This window comes from Triturus cristatus, chromosome 1_1, assembly GCF_964204655.1.
Source record: "Triturus cristatus chromosome 1_1, aTriCri1.1, whole genome shotgun sequence".
In the NCBI taxonomy this organism is placed as follows: Eukaryota; Metazoa; Chordata; class Amphibia; order Caudata; family Salamandridae; genus Triturus; species Triturus cristatus.
In genome coordinates this window covers 111,750,183-111,768,355 of record NC_140579.1, presented here as the reverse complement: position 1 = coordinate 111,768,355, position 18,173 = coordinate 111,750,183, and the positions used below count along the sequence as shown (strand labels likewise).

Here is an 18,173-nt window from a genome sequence, read left to right as displayed (position 1 = left end):
AAAGAGTGACACAACTTGATAGAAGTACAGTGATATCCACCCAGTGATTTCATAAACTTCCACTGACACCGTTCTTTATTACTTAAAAAAAATATTGGTCACTTTGGCCCTAGTGATATTAAAAGGAAATCATCACCTATTGTGACACCTGTTTGAACCTGTGACATCACTCAGGTGGCATCAGGGACAATAGTTACGTCACTGGGATGCCAGTACTCCTCACACTTTCCACTTGGTGTTTGGCTACGGCCAGCCTTTCTAACACCATCGACTGATACTGCCCAATTAATATCTTTTTCAGCCCTGAGAAAGCCCAGGTCTAAGTGACCACTGTGGGCGAAACACGTGTCGGCTGGTGCAGCTCTAGCAAAGTGTTGTTAAGATATTAGGATATTTTCCCTGCACTAAACTTCACAAAACATCCACAAAATAAGTATAAAAAAGAACAATAAAAAATAGTTTTTCAAAAAAGGAACGGAGATCTCCTCGTGTCTATTCAAATATCAACAAGAAGGAGGGGGACACACTCAAAATTATTCCCCATCTCGATTGATAGCCTGCCTGTGACAGCTGACATGTGCCGGGACCACCAATAGCCCTGTTTAACTTAGTCCTGTGATAAGCTGCCTCCGTGTGTCAGTTGCCATTATTGAAAAGTGGTGGACAGCTCCCAAACATTTATGAGAAGCCAGCTGAAAGGAAACTCAGTGACACGGTAACGAAGATACTCTGGGAGACAGGTAAAGTCTTTTAATATGAGCGCGGAGGTGAGAGTTTACAGCTGGTCTCACTGGAAAACATTGTGTCAAATTGCGCGTTTTACACTAGCTCGGTAGGCTGCAGTCATTAGAATCCCCATCTACTACAGTAGAGTCGCAGTAAGCCTCACCGTGGCATAGAGATGACAGATACTCTGGCAGCAGGTGCTCTCCGTTCTGTGAGTGGCCCTCTGTGAAACACCTGGGATGGGTACCACACCCGTTCAGAGCTACTGTACTTTTTGGTTGTGAGCATCCTCTGCTCACCACAGCGCTGGCCTGCGTTGCTAGGAAGTCTAGAGAGAGAGCACTCTGTTGGCCGAAAAGTTAGATTAAAGGTTTTGGCTGGTGCTTCAGGTGATGAGGGTCTGTCCCTGCAGAAGCAGTGTAAATAACTTCAGATATATACACAGGCCTCTACTTAGGGAATGAAACCCCAGTTGTTTCTAATTGACAGTCTTTGTTCGCTCTCCCGAGACATGCTGTATCTGGTGTATGGGCGTTCAGCACGCCCATCGCTTGTGATTGGTTCCTTAATGTGCTTGTGAAAAATCCTTGTTTTTTATTGGTAGAAAGCCTACATTTGTCTTTTGGTCACGCCCTGGAGACTGGCCCTGTTGCAAGCATTAGTTCATGGTGAGTCGTAAAGTTTACTGTTGCGCACTACTTTTTCTTTTGCCTCTGCTTCAAATGTTAATTGCCTGCTCCTACCTCCAAGCCTGCCCCCTTTTCAGTCACCGCGTCCGCTTTCCATCCACGGGGTTCCAGTATTGTGCTGCCTTTAGCTCCCCTCTCTTTGGCCACCTTCTAACTCCTGGGCAGCTTGAGAACTAAGATGACATCACGGCGCACATTCCCTGCTGCTTTACCATGCAGCGCGTCTGTGCCTCAGGCACAGTGAACACAAGGGACAACATCATGGTGCACACTCCATTGCTGCTTTATCATGTAGCTTGTCCGTGCCTCAGGTAAGTTGACATCGCTGAATGCCTGTTGAGCGGTACACAAAGACTCTGGGAACCAAATACGCAACAAAACCAAGGCAAGCGAATAACAAAATCCCTAAATCCGGATTAAGCAAAGCAAATAAGCTGGAAATAAAAAGAATTAAACGGAACATAAAGCAAACTTTAAACCAAATCCGTGCACAGCCTAATAAAGGGCCTTTGCAAGATGTTCTATGCAGTTTAAAAGCAAGCCTAAGAAAGACAACTTGGGAAATCAAAAGACAGGCGAACGACGACCTCTGGGCAAAAATAAAGTATGATTCGAAATTAAAAAACAGTGCTAAATTTTGGCAAACAATTCACAGTTTGCAACGGCCAGGCCACCAAGGAATAAACTCCTACATTTCAGAGGCAACTTGGGCTGACTATCTCCACAATAATTTTAATGAAACCAACGACGACATTCCCACATCCCTGACAACACTAGAAACAGACAATACTCAGAAGGACAATGAAACAGGAAAGAATGAAAAAGGGCCCAGAAACCCCAAGGAAATCACAACGGGAAAATACGACCAAAAGAAGACTGACGGGGCACAGAACAACAACATATTACCAAGCAATACAGAGAATAAAATCAACATAACAGCAGATCAGATAAAAACTCAAATAAAAAAGGGAAAAATGGAAGGAGCTTCAGGCCCAAATGGGATACCACCGATGATATTTAAACAGGACATTGATTTCTGGAGCAACGCACTAGTACCGCTCTTTGCGGGCATACAAGAACTAGAAACCTGCCCGGAATCCTGGCAAGGATCAACAATAAGCCCAATTCATAAGCCAGGAGACAGGAGCAATCCTTGCAACTATCGCTTGATTGCTCTACTTGATATAGAAGCAAAGTATTCTGCTGGCATCCTACTGGACGAATTGACTTCTTGGGCAGCATCAAAGCACATAATTCCAGCTAATCAAACAGGGTTCTGCAAAGGACAAGGAACTACCACCAACGTCATGGCACTGACTCTGCTGATAGACGCGAGCAAAGTAGGAAAGAACTCGCTGTTTCTATGCTTCATTGATTACAGCTCAGCTTTCGACCATGTGGATCGGGGTAAACTTTGGCAAAAGCTTGACAAATGGGGGATACCGCAACCCCTCTTGAAGCAGTTAATCTTACTTCATACCAACACCTGGATTAAGATCAAACTGGGAGACTGGACGTACCTCCCCAGGCGAATTAACACCTCTAAAGGACTGAAGCAAGGGTGCGTCCTAGCCCCTACTTTGTTCAACCTTTTCCTGGCAGACCTACCAGGGGAATTGGACAGCATTAAATCACCTGCCCCACGGCTGGGGGACATCACTCTGTCCAACCTCCTTTACGCCGATGACCTGGTTTTAATAAGTCGAACTCCAATTGGCCTTCAACACCTTCTAAATACTACCAGCACATTTTCACAGCGTAATGGATTAAAAATCAATCTACAGAAAACAAAAACAATGGCTGTAAACTACAAGAAGGCCAGAAAAAATTGCTGGTACCTGAACGGACATAAACTGGACCATGTAGCGTGCTATAAATATCTGGGAGTCCTAGTAGACAGCAGAGGCTCATTTAAACCGCAATTAGGGATACTACAACGGAAAGGCACCATGAGTCGTCTGGCGATGATCCCCTTGAAGAAAATAGTGCCAGACTATACGCTTGACCCGCTCTTACAAGTATTGAGAGCTCTCCTTCAACCGACGCTAACATACGGGAGCGAATCAACGCTCGGAAAAGATGCTCTTACCCTCGATAGAGTGATCAGTAAAACATACAGGTCCATCTTTCGGTTACCTAACTATGTATCTCCCGCCCAAATTCGATTGGAGTTCGGGGTTCAAAAACAGGCAGTAGAAAGAAGGGGCAGCTTCATAAAATGCTGGCATAAGATTAGAAATGCCGAGCAAGGCACCTTAAATGCCCATCTCTGGATTGAGCTGCAACGTCGAACGGTCAAACGCAAGGAAGTACCTGATGGAATCATTAGAAGTACTTGAACTGACAGACCTCTGGAACACCCCAGTAGATCATAGAAGCTTTAAAAAACTAGTAACAAAGGTGACAAAAATAACATCGCTATTAGAGGATAAAGAATCTCTAGCAAAAAGGGCACACGGATGGACAGTCCTAAGTGACTACAAATCATTAAAGACTCAAGCGTATATGGATCAAGGATTCAAACAGAAGATCAAAGAGAAATTTTTAAAACTGCGACTCGGTATACTACCAATTCTCCCCCACCTGGCCCCATGGAAATGGACTCAGGAAGACAAAACTTGCCGTCTCTGCAACACAGGACCTGAAGACCTAGTCCATATAGTATGTATCTGCCCAAACTTAATGGACAAAAGGAGATCCCTATTACGCGTAATATGGAACCAGAAGGGCATTAGAACCTGTAGGCATGCAGTCAAACTATGTTTTAACCCTCAGGAGACTCAATTAAACTGCAGATTTACAAAATACCTCGACGCAGTGGCGGAGAGAATTAAGCAGAAACAAAACGAGGAAATTGAGTAAAAGCCAAATAGCGCCTCTGAGCATAACTTATGGGCCACGGCCCTAATGAACACTCCAAAAATGTAAACTATCAATATGATCCTCACAATTTTTAACCCCTGATAATTAATTTTTTTATCTTTGATATGTATCTCTTTCAAAGGCTGTGTACCTGAAATTGTAAGTTTTAATTAACTGTGCAATAAATTATCTTACATTCTGCATTTGTTTCAGGCAAGCCTTCGCACTCCACTGCACTCGAAATTAAAACATATACGTAAAAGACTTTTGTAGCAATGGTGGCACGCTGCGCTTTAGCTTTAATCATTTAAAGCTAAAGAGCGGCTCTCCGCCATTGCTACAAAGGTCCGTAAATAAAAAAAAAAAACAAGCGGGCAGCTGCCACATTTCTTTTCCATGAATTTACTTTTATAGAAATGGCAGCACGCCGCGCTTTAGTTGTAAAGCTCTAAATTGCGACATGCCGTGATTGCTAAATAGTATATAAACAGAAAAAAAGGCAGCTGCACAATTTATGTTTCTATTTAGTACACAAATAGATCAGTCTGCCCCCCTCACTGACCGCAATTCCATTATTGATCATGGTAATATTTGTAGGGAGGAGGTTTTGATGGTTGGTGAGACTTGCTCTGTAGATGAAAAAGGCCTAACTACAACTTTTAATGTGCCATCGCCTTTGTCAGTTCCAGTTAGGGAAGCTCCAACCGATGGTGGGGAAGGGGCAGGAAGTCTAATGTCATGGAACATTGCGGGCTTGCGTCACAAATAGGAGTCCCAAGACTGGGTTGACTTTGTTAATGGTTTTGATATATGTCTATTTCAAGAGACATGGATGTGCGAACCCATGTTCCTTCAGGTCTATTTGAATTACTCTATACCAGCTACTAAGGGCCAAAAGGGTCGACCAATGGGAGGTCTGATGATCTGGGTTGGGCAACACCTGCGTTTTAACATAAGAGTTATTGAGACAGGGAGTAAGGATATCCAACTTATAAATCTTGATTTGGGACCGTTAGGGCGACTTGATTTATACAATGTATATGCCAGGGGTAACAAGGGTGGAAAGTCAGAAGTTTTAGCTTCTTTGGTGGCTCTCCTAGAGACCCACTCCCTGGTTAATAATATCATAATTGCTGGCGATTTTAATCGTACATTCGAACCACTAGACTCAGGTGATGACTGTATTGGGTCAGAAGAGGATAGGCATTGGGGTGTCCCTCCACTAGATCTAGACCCGATAAAACGATGGTCTGATGATGTTATTTTGCCTAAACGCCATCTGCCTAGAGAGAGGCCTCCGTGCGTTGAATGGGAGAACCAAGAGTGACAGGGTGGGGGCTTGCACTTTTGACAATGGCCGGAGTAGAAGTAGGATAGACTATGTCATGTGTAGTTTGGAAATATGGAAGCAGGTTAATGATATGGAGGTCATGCACAGGTTGGAAAGTGACCATGACCCTCTGTGTATTTGTCACAGATGGTGGACCTTGCCTAGCGGGAATGTTCGAACAGAGTGGGAAGGTCTCCCCTTACCAGTTCCTTCCAATGATACACGCCGGTTAAAATGGCCTCGTGTACTGGCCAATCAAGATTCTATGGCTAGTATAAATATGGAGGTGGATAGAGCAATTGAGGCCTTGGAGCAGGTTGCCATTGTTACCCAGGGGTCGCAGGAAGCGACAACAATTCACGATATTCTCTTTTTAACCATTAAGTCACATTTCCAGAAGGTAGGTAGGAATAATAGTAGGTCCCTAACCAAGACTGCGAAGTGGTACAATGCACAGTGCAGGATGGCAAGGCTTGCTTTGGGCAGTGCTATTAAGACTAGGGACCTGGCGGTAATTCGTGGTGCCAGAAGTAATTATAAAGATTGTATAGTCGCAGCAAAAAAGGAGTGGGATGAGAGGCACTGGAGAGAACTACTGGAAGCCTGCGGCTCCAAGGATTCCAGTCTTTTCTGGAGTATTGTTAAATGGGGGAGGGGTGGTGAGCCTGACTGCCCTGATAATAATGTCCAGGAGGAGGATTGGGTCAAATATTTTAAACCTCAAAATGCCGAATCTAATCCTGGCAGGGAGATGGACGGGTTTAAGGTTGTCTATCCCAAAGAGCCATTTTTTAGTCTCAAAGAGGTCCTGTTGGCATTAAGTGTAGCATCGTCGGGTAGAGCCCCTGGAATGGATGGGGTCCCGGTAGACCTTTTTACTAATGATAAGGAACGATGAGGTAGATACATCCTTCTCCTCGCTAATGCAGTCGCTCAAGGAGCACCGGTACCGATGAGTTGGATGGGTGCAATCATTATTCCCATATTTAAGAAGGGCGATAGGGGGTCGCCTGGGAACTACCGGCCAATTAGCTTGATAGCGACCATACAAAAGGTTGTGGGGAGGATGGTGGTAAACAGGCTCATGGAATGGGTTGATGAGCATAATGCACTATCACCCTACCAAGCAGGGTTTCGGAGGGCTACCAGCATGATGGACCAGGTTTTCGATTCATTCTGGTACAGTGGCGGACTGTGGTACTTGGCGATGGCAGCTTGTACGCTGCTTTTGTAGATTTGCGGGCTGCCTTCGACCTGGTGCCTAGGTCCAAGCTGTGGATTGAATTAAGAAGCCTGGGTCTGCCTGACGATCTACTGACTATGGCTATGCGGTTACATGAGGCAAATTTCGCCAGGATACAGTGGGGTAGGCAGGGTGAGACTACTGCTGATTTTCCGGTAGAACGGGGTGTGCGACAAGGGTGTGCGATGGCCCCGCTGCTCTTTTCACTATTTATTAATGGGGTAGTAGCAAGAATGCTATCCGCGAATGTGGACGTACCCTCGTTGGCGGGCATCAAGATACCGATCTTGATGTTCGCCGATGATACGCTGATCCTGTCAAAGACTCCCAGTGGTCTGCAAAGTGCCCTCTGTATTTTTGATGATTTTTGTAGGAATAATGGTTTGGAAGTCAACGTGGCAAAGACTAAACTCATGTTTTTTAACCCTCACCGCAGTGTCAGATCCAAGTTGTATTTGAGCCAACGCCCCCTAGATGCAGTTAGAGCCTTTACTTATCTGGGCATTTACATAACAGATGATTTAAGATGGGCTCAGCACATTGACATGGCTGCTCTAAAGCATAGGCAAGTGGCTGGAGTCCTCGGGCTCGAGCATAGGAAATCACAGTCGAAACCTATTGCACCAGCTTTGCAGGTGTATGAAGCAAAAACCCTGGGATCTGCACTGTATGGTGCAGAATTGTGGGGATTTGGTAACCTCAATTCGATGCAGATGTCTGAGAATAAGTTTTTTAGGTCATTAACCGGTCTCCCTAAAAGTACACCTCTGATCCCCCTCAGACATGATTTGGGAAGGAAGGCAGTAGGTGACCTGGCAAGGTTACGCCCGATTTTATATTGGAGGCGGCTCTGGACTACACCAGAACTTAAGCATTATGCCGAGGGCTTTCTAGCAGTGATTAAGGCCGATGTCTTCCATAAGATCCAATGGTTGAGTAAACTTAGAACATTGTTATGTGTGCTTGGGCCAAAGCTCCTATGGGATTCCCTATTAGAAGCATCCTTTCCAAGCAAGCAAGCAATCAAGGAGCTGTATTGGGCCCATGTGTCTGAGCAGGCATGGAGAAAATCTGATGCCGGTTCTATGTCTGGTCGTTTCTTGGAGGTTAAGCCTCTCCCTACACTGGAACTATTCTGGGACATTATAACTAACCCAAGGGATAGGAAACTTTTCTTTCAATTGAGGATAGGTGCCCTCCCTTTAAGGTCTTTAACCGGGAGGTGGAGGGGTTCTACCGATACTACCTGTCCTGCCTGTGGAATTACAAAAGAGTCCATTGGGCACTTCTTGTTTTCCTGCAAAGCCTATGCAGCCCCACGACGTATTTGGTTAGCACCGGCCTGTAAAAATTTAGGTGCTCCCAGCAGCTCTGTAGCTATGAGAATTATTTGCACTAGCTCCTGTCTTCAACTGACTGTAGCAACCGCTAAATTTTTGGGGTGGGCATGGTCCATTAGGCAGAGTGTCATTGTTTAGGAGCTATTTAATTAAAAGAACGTAATATTGGTTACTGTGCTAATGCATTGTGTTTATATCTAGTTTTCCGAATTCTGATTGTCTGTACATTTTATGAGGTATGATTTTAACAATGTTTTCTAAAAATTATCATTGTGTGTACTGCTTTTATGAGAATTTCTCGAATAAAGCCTCTTGATTGTTTCTATTTATTGACTTTTGTAGCAATAGCGGCATGCTGCGCTGCGCTTTAGCTTTAAACAGCTAAAGCGCGGCTTGCCGCCATTACTTCAAAAGTCAATAAATAAAAAAAAGCAAAGGTAGGCGGACGTCACATTTCTTTTCAATTTGCAAAGCCAATAGCTCTACATTTAACTAATGCAAGACCTATTGCATTGCAAATGCTTGTTTGTCCTTCTGTGGAAGGGAATTAAACACCTGCATCAATGCTGTCTTATCCCTTTAAACAGTACTAACTTATAAGCGCCACGATCTGCGATCGAGGCTGAAACCAATTGTGGCAGCACTAGTCTCAATGCTGTGACCTGGCCTTAGAAACTGAATGTCTTTTTAATGAATTGCAGCCCTGGAAGCACCCTCCCCTCCCAGGGTCAGGGGTGTTTCAGTGCCAACAGGTGATGGGAACAAGACGCCAGGACTGTGGTTTATTCCTCCTTACAGTATGAGCGCAGATCCTCATGGAGGGTGACTTCCTGTCTGTGGCCACAGCCGTATGATCCCCAGCATTGCCCCCTCAGGTGCAAGGCTTTTGGGCTCCTCTCTCAGTCTATTGGCATCCGGCCTATACTGCCATGGTTTTGTCACCATCTCCTCAATGCACCGTGAAAGTCATCACTGTTGGTGTGAGAAGAATCTTTACCCCTCACATTCCTGGCCTGAGCACCATACATCCAACGAACGACCGCCAGCGGCAGATCCTTCTCCTTCCTCGCCGCCAAGACCTGGAACACCCTCCCCACCCATCTTCGGCAGACCCAAGACCTACTCACCTTCAGAAGACTCCTCAAGACCTGGCAGTAGCAGCACCCCCTCCCCTCAGCGCCTTGAGACCCTCACAGGTAAGTAATGCGCTTTATAAATACAATGATTGATTGATTGATACAGGGTCTGATGAAGTGAAGAACAGACTTGAATCTCGAGGCAGAACACTATTGCAATTCTTGTTACGTAAATTACCTGCTCTGCATAAATGCAATGTCACCCTGTGACTACATAATTTACCATTGGGGTCAATCACATGACCTCATGAGCTAATAGTGACATCTCTCCTTCTCAACTCAAGATCCTCCATCAAATGTGCTGATATTTCCCACATGCGTATAGAAGAGAACTTGCATTTGCTATTTGCTGCTTATCTCAGAATCCTGGTTTTCTGGTGACATCATCAGGATGTAACCCTCCGGGTAACCAAGTATTAATCTATAACCATCTTGAATGCAAAAGCCCACTGTTGAAATTTAAGGATAACTAATAGCAGTGATCCCCAAACCTGACCATGTTTTGGTGAATGCCTACTGACACGTTTTTGCACTGGTGCAATGCGTATCAGGCAACTCTAGTTCCTGGGCCCGAGTCACACAGGTAAACTTAGACCAAAACTCTCAGTTTAGATCTAAGGTGTAACTTTACGATTAGTAAAGTTAAATGTTTTGTTACTAGTATTAAACTTAGACTACTGGTCTAAGTTTAGTCTACCTCATACCAAAAGTCTAACTTTACTAATAGTAAACTTAGACTATTAGTCTAAGTGTAGTCTAACTCATACCAAAAGTCTAACTTTACTAGTATTAAACTTAGACTATTGGTCTAAGTTTAGTCTACCTCATACCAAAAGTCTAACTTTACTAATAGTAAACTTAGACTATTAGTCTAAGTTTAGTCTAACTCATACCAAAAGTCTAACTTTACTAATAGTAAACTTAGACTATTGGTTTAAGTTTAGTCTAACTCATACCAAAGTCTAACTTTGCTAGTAGTAAAGTTAGACTTATGGTCTAAGTTTAGCCTAACCCATACTAAAAGTCTAACTTTACTAGTAGTAAACTTACACTGTTGGTCTAAGTTTAGTCTAACCCATACTAAAAGTCTAACTTTACTAGTAGTAAACTTACACTATTGGTCTAAGTTTAGTCTAACTCATACCAAAAGTCTAACTTTGCTAGTAGTAAAGTTAGACTTGTGGTCTAAGTTTAGTCTAACTCATACTAAAAGTCTAACTTTACTAGTAGTAACGATAGACTTGTGGTCGAAGTTTAGTCTAACCCATACTAAAAGTCTAACTTTACTAGTAGTAAACTTAGATTAATGGTGTAAGTTTAGTCTAACTCATACCAAAAGTCTAACTTTGCTAGTAGTAAAGTTAGACTTGTGGTCTAAGTTTAGTCTAACTCATACTAAAAGTCTAACTTTACTAATAGTAAAGTTAGACTTGTGGTCTAAGTTTAGTCTAACTCATACCAAAAGTCTAACTTTGCTAGTAGTAGCTAGCTAGCCTGCCCTGTGTTCCTGCTGAATTTCCTCCTCCTTTTCTTCCCCTCCTTTGACTGTCTTCAACAAGGGGATAGTCTACCTATGTGTCCACAGACATAGCTTCCCTGACTTCTTATACAGGAGAGACAGTTTAAGACGGTATGGCTCAGAAAGCGCTCCATGGGGATGCCCAGGTTTAATAATAATAATAATACCGACATTTGTAAAGCACAAACAGCTACCTCAAACAGAGGTGTCCTGGTGCTGTAACAGTAGGCAGCACGCGAGGATGACAAGAACACAGACCACACGATCACTGTCCTAGGCTAAAAAGCCAAGTTTTAAAAGATTTTCTGAATAGGGACACTGATTCAATTTGGCGGATATTATTTGGCAGAGAGTTCCAAAGCTTATTAGTCCCCACAGTGAAGGATCTACCTCCTAAGCAAGCTATGGCAAAGCGTGGAGTACATAGCAAGTTTTGAGAATTGGATCTCAAAAAACAGCTCTGTTTATATCGACACAGCCGCAGTTTAAGGTAACTAGGGCATTTACCATGTAATGCCCGAAATGCCAGAGTTAAAGCCTTAAACTCGATCCTTCTTGCTACCGGTAACCAGTGAAGCTGTTTAATATGCTGAGAGATATGATGGCGAAACGGCACACGTCTAACCAATCTCGCAGCCACATTTTGTACCATCTGCAGTCTTCTGACTAGGTACACCGGCAAGCCCAAGTACAGACAGTCCTTCTCCGTTTGCTGAAGCAAGAGGCTGTCACCTGCCGAATTTGAGCTATAAAAGAAATATCTGCATCCCGCTTGACTCCTAGGTTTTGTGCCGTAGTTGCTGGAGTGGGAGGCTGGCCCAATTCAGGCGGCCACCAGACATCAGTTGCTGGCGGTACATCTTTGCCGAAGAACAGCACTTCAGTTTTCTCTGCATTAAGTTTGAGTTTGTTGTTGTTCATCCACTGGGCGATGTCTCTAAGACATCTCTTAAAACTCTTAAATGAGTCCTCCGACTGGTCTTTAAAGGAGAATACCAGTTGGGTATCGTCTGCATATGATATCGCCTTCACACCCCAGTTGGCTATGAGTGAAAACAGCGGGGCCAGATATATAGTAAAAGGAAGCGGGCTCAGAGCTGACCCCTGAGGTACTCCACACCATAGCTGTTTAGGTTCCGACTGATGGGGTTGCAGAGCAACCTTCTGTGTCTGGTTTTTAAGGAACGACTTCAGCCAGGTGAGTACCACTCCCCTTATTCCGGCGGCCTGGAGTCTCTGTTCCAGAATTTGCTGGTCCAAGGTATCGAATGCTGCGGATAGATGCAGGAGCACCAGCTTTGCTGAAGATCCTGAATCCACTGACATTCTCACCGACTCTGCCACCTCCAATAGAGCTGTCTCGGTACTAAAACCAGTCCGAAAACCGTACTGAGTCTCATGCAAAATCTCATGCTTCTCAATAAAATCAGCCAATTGTCCCCGAACCATTTTTTCCAGCATTTTAGCTGGTGCTGGTAATAATGATATTGGGCGATAGTTAAATTCCCCGATCGACATTAGTTTTTTTTCTGAGAGGGAGGAGCACGGCATGTTTCCAGGTATCAGGGAAAATACCCGAGGCAAGAGAAGTGTTCCATATGGGATCCAGCACAGGGCTAAGCGAATGTGTCAGCTCTTTCCACAGTTTAGGGGGGCGTGGGTTCTCTGGGGAACCTGACTTACATCTCCGGATCTCTGCCAGAAATTCCTGCTGGGAGATGGGTAGGAATTCTGTAAAAGAGAACTCGGGATTATTACTCCCCCTGTCTTCTGTCTTTTCAGCTTTCTTGCACATGGCACTTCATTCCCTGCCCCTCTAGCAGAAGAGAGAGATCTGACAGGTCTTTTCTACTCACAGTCTGTCAAGTTAAGAAGACGCTGTAGAAAGAGATCCTTCACTGATCTGGCACTGCCCTCTCCAAGCACCAAGAGTCAAATAATAGCCATTGTGTTCTCATAAGTATAAAAACACAAGGCCTGTATTACATGCCAGTGCGTAGTGGATTACATCTGTATTTTGTTGAGCATTACAATTTCTGCCCTTCCGAGGACACGTCCTTCTACAGGAAGATTACACATGTCTGTGTATCGGTAAATGAACCGCAGACATTAATCATTGATGTGTGTGTGCTTTCTTTCTTTCTTTCTTTCTTTCTTTCTTTCTTTCTTTCTTTCTTTCTTTCTTTCTTTCTTTCTTTCTTTCTTTCTTTCTTTCTTTCTTTCTTTCATATCAGCCTCTGATCTCTATAATACCCCTTCTGTATGTTCAGTAATGCCAGCCTCAGTTCTCAATAAAACCCCTTCTGTATGTTCAGTAGTTCCAGCCACAGCTCTCAAACCCCTTCGGTACGTTCAGTAGGTCCAGCCTCAGCTCTGAATAAAACGCCTTCGGTACAATCAGTAATGCCAGCCTCTGATCTCTATAATACCCCTTCGGTATGTTCAGTAGTGCCAGCCTCAGCTCTCAATAATACCCTTTCGGTACATTCAATAGTGCCAGCCTCAGCTCTCAATAATACCCTTTCGGTAAGTTCAATAGTGCCAGCCTCAGCTCTCAATAATACCCCTTCGGTACATTCAGTAGTGCCATCCTCTGCTCTCAATAAAACCCCTTTCGTACAATCAGTAATGCCAGCCTGTTCTTAATAATACCCCTTCATTGCATTCAGTAATATCAGCCTCTGATCTCTATAATATCACTTCGATATGTTCAGTAATATCAACCTCAGCTCTCAGCAATACCCCTGTAGTACAATCAGTAATGCCAGCCTCTGCACTCAGTAATACCCTTCTGTACATTCAGCAATGCCAGCCTCAGCTCTCAATAATACCCCTTCGGTACATACAGTAGTGCCAGCCTCAGCTCTCAATAAAACCCCTTCGGTACATTCAGGAGTGCCAGCCTCATCTCTCAATAATACCCTTTCAGTACGTTCAGTCGGGCCAGCGTCTGCTCTCATTAATACCCGTCCGGTACGTTCAGAAGTCCCAGCCCTTAGTCTCAAAAATATCCCTTCGGGACGTTCAATAATGCAGCCTCTGCCACCAATAATACTCCTTAGGTACATTCAGTAATACCAGCCTTTGTTCTCGGTAATACTCCTTCAGTATATTCAGTAATACCAGCCTGTTCACTCAGTAATATCTGGTAGGTAAATCAGTATTACTGGTCCCCGATTTCAATAGTATACCTTCAGTACATTCACTAGCGCCAGCCTCTTCTCTCAATAATACCCATTTATTACAATTCAGTAATACTGTCCTCTGCAGTCACTAATATCCCTTCTGTACGTTCAGTAGTGCTAGCCCCTGCTCTCAATAATTCCCCTTTGGTACATTCAGTAATACCTACCGCTGCTCTCAATCACACGCCTTCAGTAAATCAATAGTGCTGGCCTCTGCTCTCAATAAACCTGCCTTTGCTCTCAATAATACTTTTTTGATATTTTCGGTTATGCTGACCCCTGCTCTCAATAAACCTGCCTGTGCTCTCAATAATACATCTTTGATATTTTTGGTTATGCTGACACCTGCTCTCAATAAACCTGCCTGTGCTCTCAATAATACATCTTTGATATTTTTGGTTATGCTGGCCTCTGCTCCCAATAATACCTCTTCAATATTTCCAGTAATGCTGACCTCTGCTCTCAATAATACCTCTTTGATATTTTTGGTTATGCTGACCTCTGCTCTCATTGCCTTTGTAAGTACATTCACTAATGCCAGCTGCTGCTCTCAATAACACGCCTTGGGTGCAATCAGTATTGCCAGCCTGTGCTCCCAATAATACCTCTTCAATATTTCCAGCAAATGCTGACCTCTGCTCTCAATAATACCTCTTTGATATTTTTGGTTATGCTGACCTCTGCTCTCATTGCCTTTGTAAGTACATTCACTAATGCCAGCTGCTGCTCTCAATAACACGCCTTGGGTGCAATCAGTATTGCCAGCCTGTGCTCCCAATAATACCTCTTCAATATTTCCAGTAATGCTGACCTCTGCTCTCAATAATACCTCTTTGATATTTTTGGTTATGCTGACCTCTGCTCTCATTGCCTTTGTAAGTACATTCACTAATGCCAGCTGCTGCTCTCAATAACACGCCTTGGGTGCAATCAGTATTGCCAGCCTGTGCTCCCAATAATACCTCTTCAATATTTCCAGTAATGCTGACCTCTGCTCTCAATAATACCTCTTTGATATTTTTGGTTATGCTGACCCCTGCTCTCATTGCCTTTGTAAGTACATTCACTAATGCCAGCTGCTGCTCTCAATAACACGCCTTGGTTGCAATCAGTACTGCCAGCCTGTGCTCCCAATAATACCTCTTCAATATTTCCAGTAATGCTGACCTCTGCTCTCAATAATACCTCTTTGATATTTTTGGTTATGCTGACCTCGGCTCTCATTGCCTTTGTAAGTACATTCACTAATGCCAGCTGCTGCTCTCAATAACACACCTTGGGTGCAATCAGTACTGCCAGCCTGTGCTCCCAATAATACCTCTTCAATATTTCCAGTAATGCTGACCTCTGCTCTCAATAATACCTCTTTGATATTTTTGGTTATGCTGACCTCTGCTCTCATTGCCTTTGTAAGTACATTCACTAATGCCAGCTGCTGCTCTCAATAACACGCCTTGGTTGCAATCAGTACTGCCAGCCTGTGCTCCCAATAATACCTCTTCAATATTTCCAGTAATGCTGACCTCTGCTCTCAATAATACCTCTTTGATATTTTTGGTTATGCTGACCTCTGCTCTCATTGCCTTTGTAAGTACATTCACTAATGCCAGCTGCTGCTCTCAATAACACGCCTTGGGTGCAATCAGTACTGCCAGCCTGTGCTCTCAATAATACCTCTTTAATATTTTCAGTAATGCTAACCTCTGCTTTCAGGAATGCCGGCCAGTGCTGGCAGTAATTTCCCGCAACCTCACCTACTTGTACTCAAACTAACAGCTTTTCTCCTGTCTGAAGAAGACCTTGTTCCTTCGTGCACTGATGCCAGACATCTTTTGTCTTTCAGGGCAGATGCTCAGCAGCACATCATGACCATCATCGATGAGATGGGGAAGGCCTCGGCAAAGGTACAACACACCTCAGCTTCTTTTCTAAAAGTCGTTTCTGCTGATTTCCGCCTGGTGCCCCTGTGTGCCTGAAGGTACTTGTGATTTTGGTGTTGAGTTCTTCCCAAGCTCGAAGTGGAGATGAAGTGAGTTTGTCTTTAGCTGCTATAATACCCCAGCTTCTCAGACGAAGGTTCTCCTAGACTGAATGTCTTCAAGGCCTGCATTGGAACTGTTTTCTCATTGTTTTGGTGTCTCTGCAGTGCAAGACAAGTTCTTATCAGTTATCACAGCAGCTGCTTGTTACTGTTAGTGGTGGTTCTGTTCTCAGAAGTCACTCTGCACCAGGGGCTGGAAGTCTTGGACGTGCTGTGGGGTAAACCCAGCTTTGCCTTGGACTCTAGAGAGTTCCTGTTCTGTTATGGTAGGCACTATGCAATACTGCTGTGTCTGAATGTTTACTTGTCTCTCCTGCATGCCTATAGATACTCTTGACAGCCATGAACATTGCTGATAGTCGTCTCTGCTCAGGCCGCAGTCTTTAGAGTCTTCAGCATCACAATGCAGTAATAGGTTTCATTTGGCCCTCTATGGCCCCTGTTAGGGCCCCCTTCCCCTGAAGCGAGCTCTAGCTTCATTAATATGAAGGCCTTACTAGCCCCTGTTAGGGCCTCCTTAATAATTTAGCTCCCATTCATCCGAAGACCTTTATAGCCCCTCAAATACCCCCCCTTCATCTGAAGCCCTCTGACCCCATTGAGCCCCCCTTCACCTGAAGCCCTCTCTTCCCCCTTTGAGCCTCCCTTCAACTGAAGCCCTTTCTGACCCCATTGAGCCCCCCTTCATCTGAAGCCCTCTCTGACCCCATTAAGACTCCTTTCATCTGAAGACCTCACTCTCACCTCATTAAAGCCTTCTACTTCCAAAGACCTTCAGGCCCTTCATTACGCCTGCCACCTGCTGATGACCCAGGAGCTCCTCATTAGGCCTCCTTCAACTGAAGATGCCGGAGCTGTGTTTATTCTCCACAGCAGCTTGCTTCCGATTCACCTCCTGCTCTCAGCCTCGCCCATCGCCAGCGTTAAAAAGCCTCCTGAGCACCTCTTTCTAGCTCTAGCTGCTGGGAATCCCACATTTTCCCTTGCTCAAGAGCTCCTACCTGTGATGCTGCACACCCTACCACTGGACCACAGCTTTTAAATTTCATTTACCATTATGCTTCCTTACTTATGCCTACTACCCCACCAGGGGTATAGGCTATCATCCAGGACTCTCCAGCCATCTTTGGCCTGGGCTGCCCACAGAGTACTTTGCTCCTCCATGTGATGCTGCACACCCTACCACTGGACCTCAGCCTTTTGCCATTGAACATTATACTTACTTCTGCCTACTGCCCCTCCTAGGTATGGGCCATCAAACAGGACTCTCCACCCACTTCTGTCCCGGGCTTTTCTTTCAGCCTGACTCCAGGTGTAACCCATCTCCTTGCTGCCTCAAGGCCTCGCGCCAGGTGTTTCTTCGCCTTCCTCTTTTCCCTTGAGGATTCCAGGTCAGGATTTGCCTGGTGGTGTTTGATTCGGGCTTGCAGAGGGTGTGACCTATCCAGCCTGGCATCTTTTCATGATTTCTTGAGGGGGCAGGGAGTTGGGAAGTTTGCTGCCATAGGTCGTTGTTGCTGATGGTGTTTGGCCAGCGAATTTGGAGGATTTTCCTCAGGCAGGTGTTGATGAGGGTCTGAACTTTGTTGGTGGTGGTCACTGTTGTCCTCCAGGTTTCTGCTCCATATGGAAGGAACAGTTTTGCATATTTAGCCTTATGCCACCTACCATACCGGATGTTTGTTGGGGCCTCTCTAGGCAACCAGCCTTCGGAAGATTCACTTCTCAGATTCTTCTCCAAACTTCACCACAGTAGTATCACCTCGAACCGACAAAACGCATCACACACTTCTATTTGACAAGGAAGGAGTCATTGAGTTGTCTCTGAAGACCACTAAAGCCTACACATCATAGACAATGTTTTGTTGTGTTACATAGGATTTCTGGCCACATGAGGGTCATCTCAAGAGGGTTGAGAGGTGCGTCAGAGATAAAAAATACAAACAAGGAGATTGGAAAAGAAAGAATAGCATGCACAGAACGCCATCAGCTTGACCAGAACGCTAGGCTGAGAGATGATGCTTTGTGGGGGTCGCCGTAGTTGGGTATGGAGGTAGCGGGAGATGTGACGGTGGGGACGCAGGAGATGGTTAGAAGAACAG

The 18,173-nt window shown here is 44.7% G+C and overlaps 1 protein-coding gene across 4 annotated transcripts in view; it reads left to right on the top strand.

The window, feature by feature from the left end:
* ATAT1 (alpha tubulin acetyltransferase 1) overlaps positions 1 to 18,173 on the top strand; it is a 235,485-nt gene that overhangs the window by 46,475 nt on the left and 170,837 nt on the right. For 3 of the 4 annotated variants that reach the window (XM_085610964.1, XM_085610893.1, XM_085610810.1), the window contains exon 2: positions 15,874 to 15,934. In XM_085610964.1, coding sequence (XP_085467090.1) covers positions 15,896 to 15,934 — 39 coding nt within the window. In that variant the 5' untranslated portion in view covers positions 15,874 to 15,895. Of the gene's footprint in view, positions 1 to 9,069; positions 9,387 to 15,873; positions 15,935 to 18,173 lie in introns of those variants that run through there. The other variant, XM_085611050.1, reaches the window with a different exon arrangement.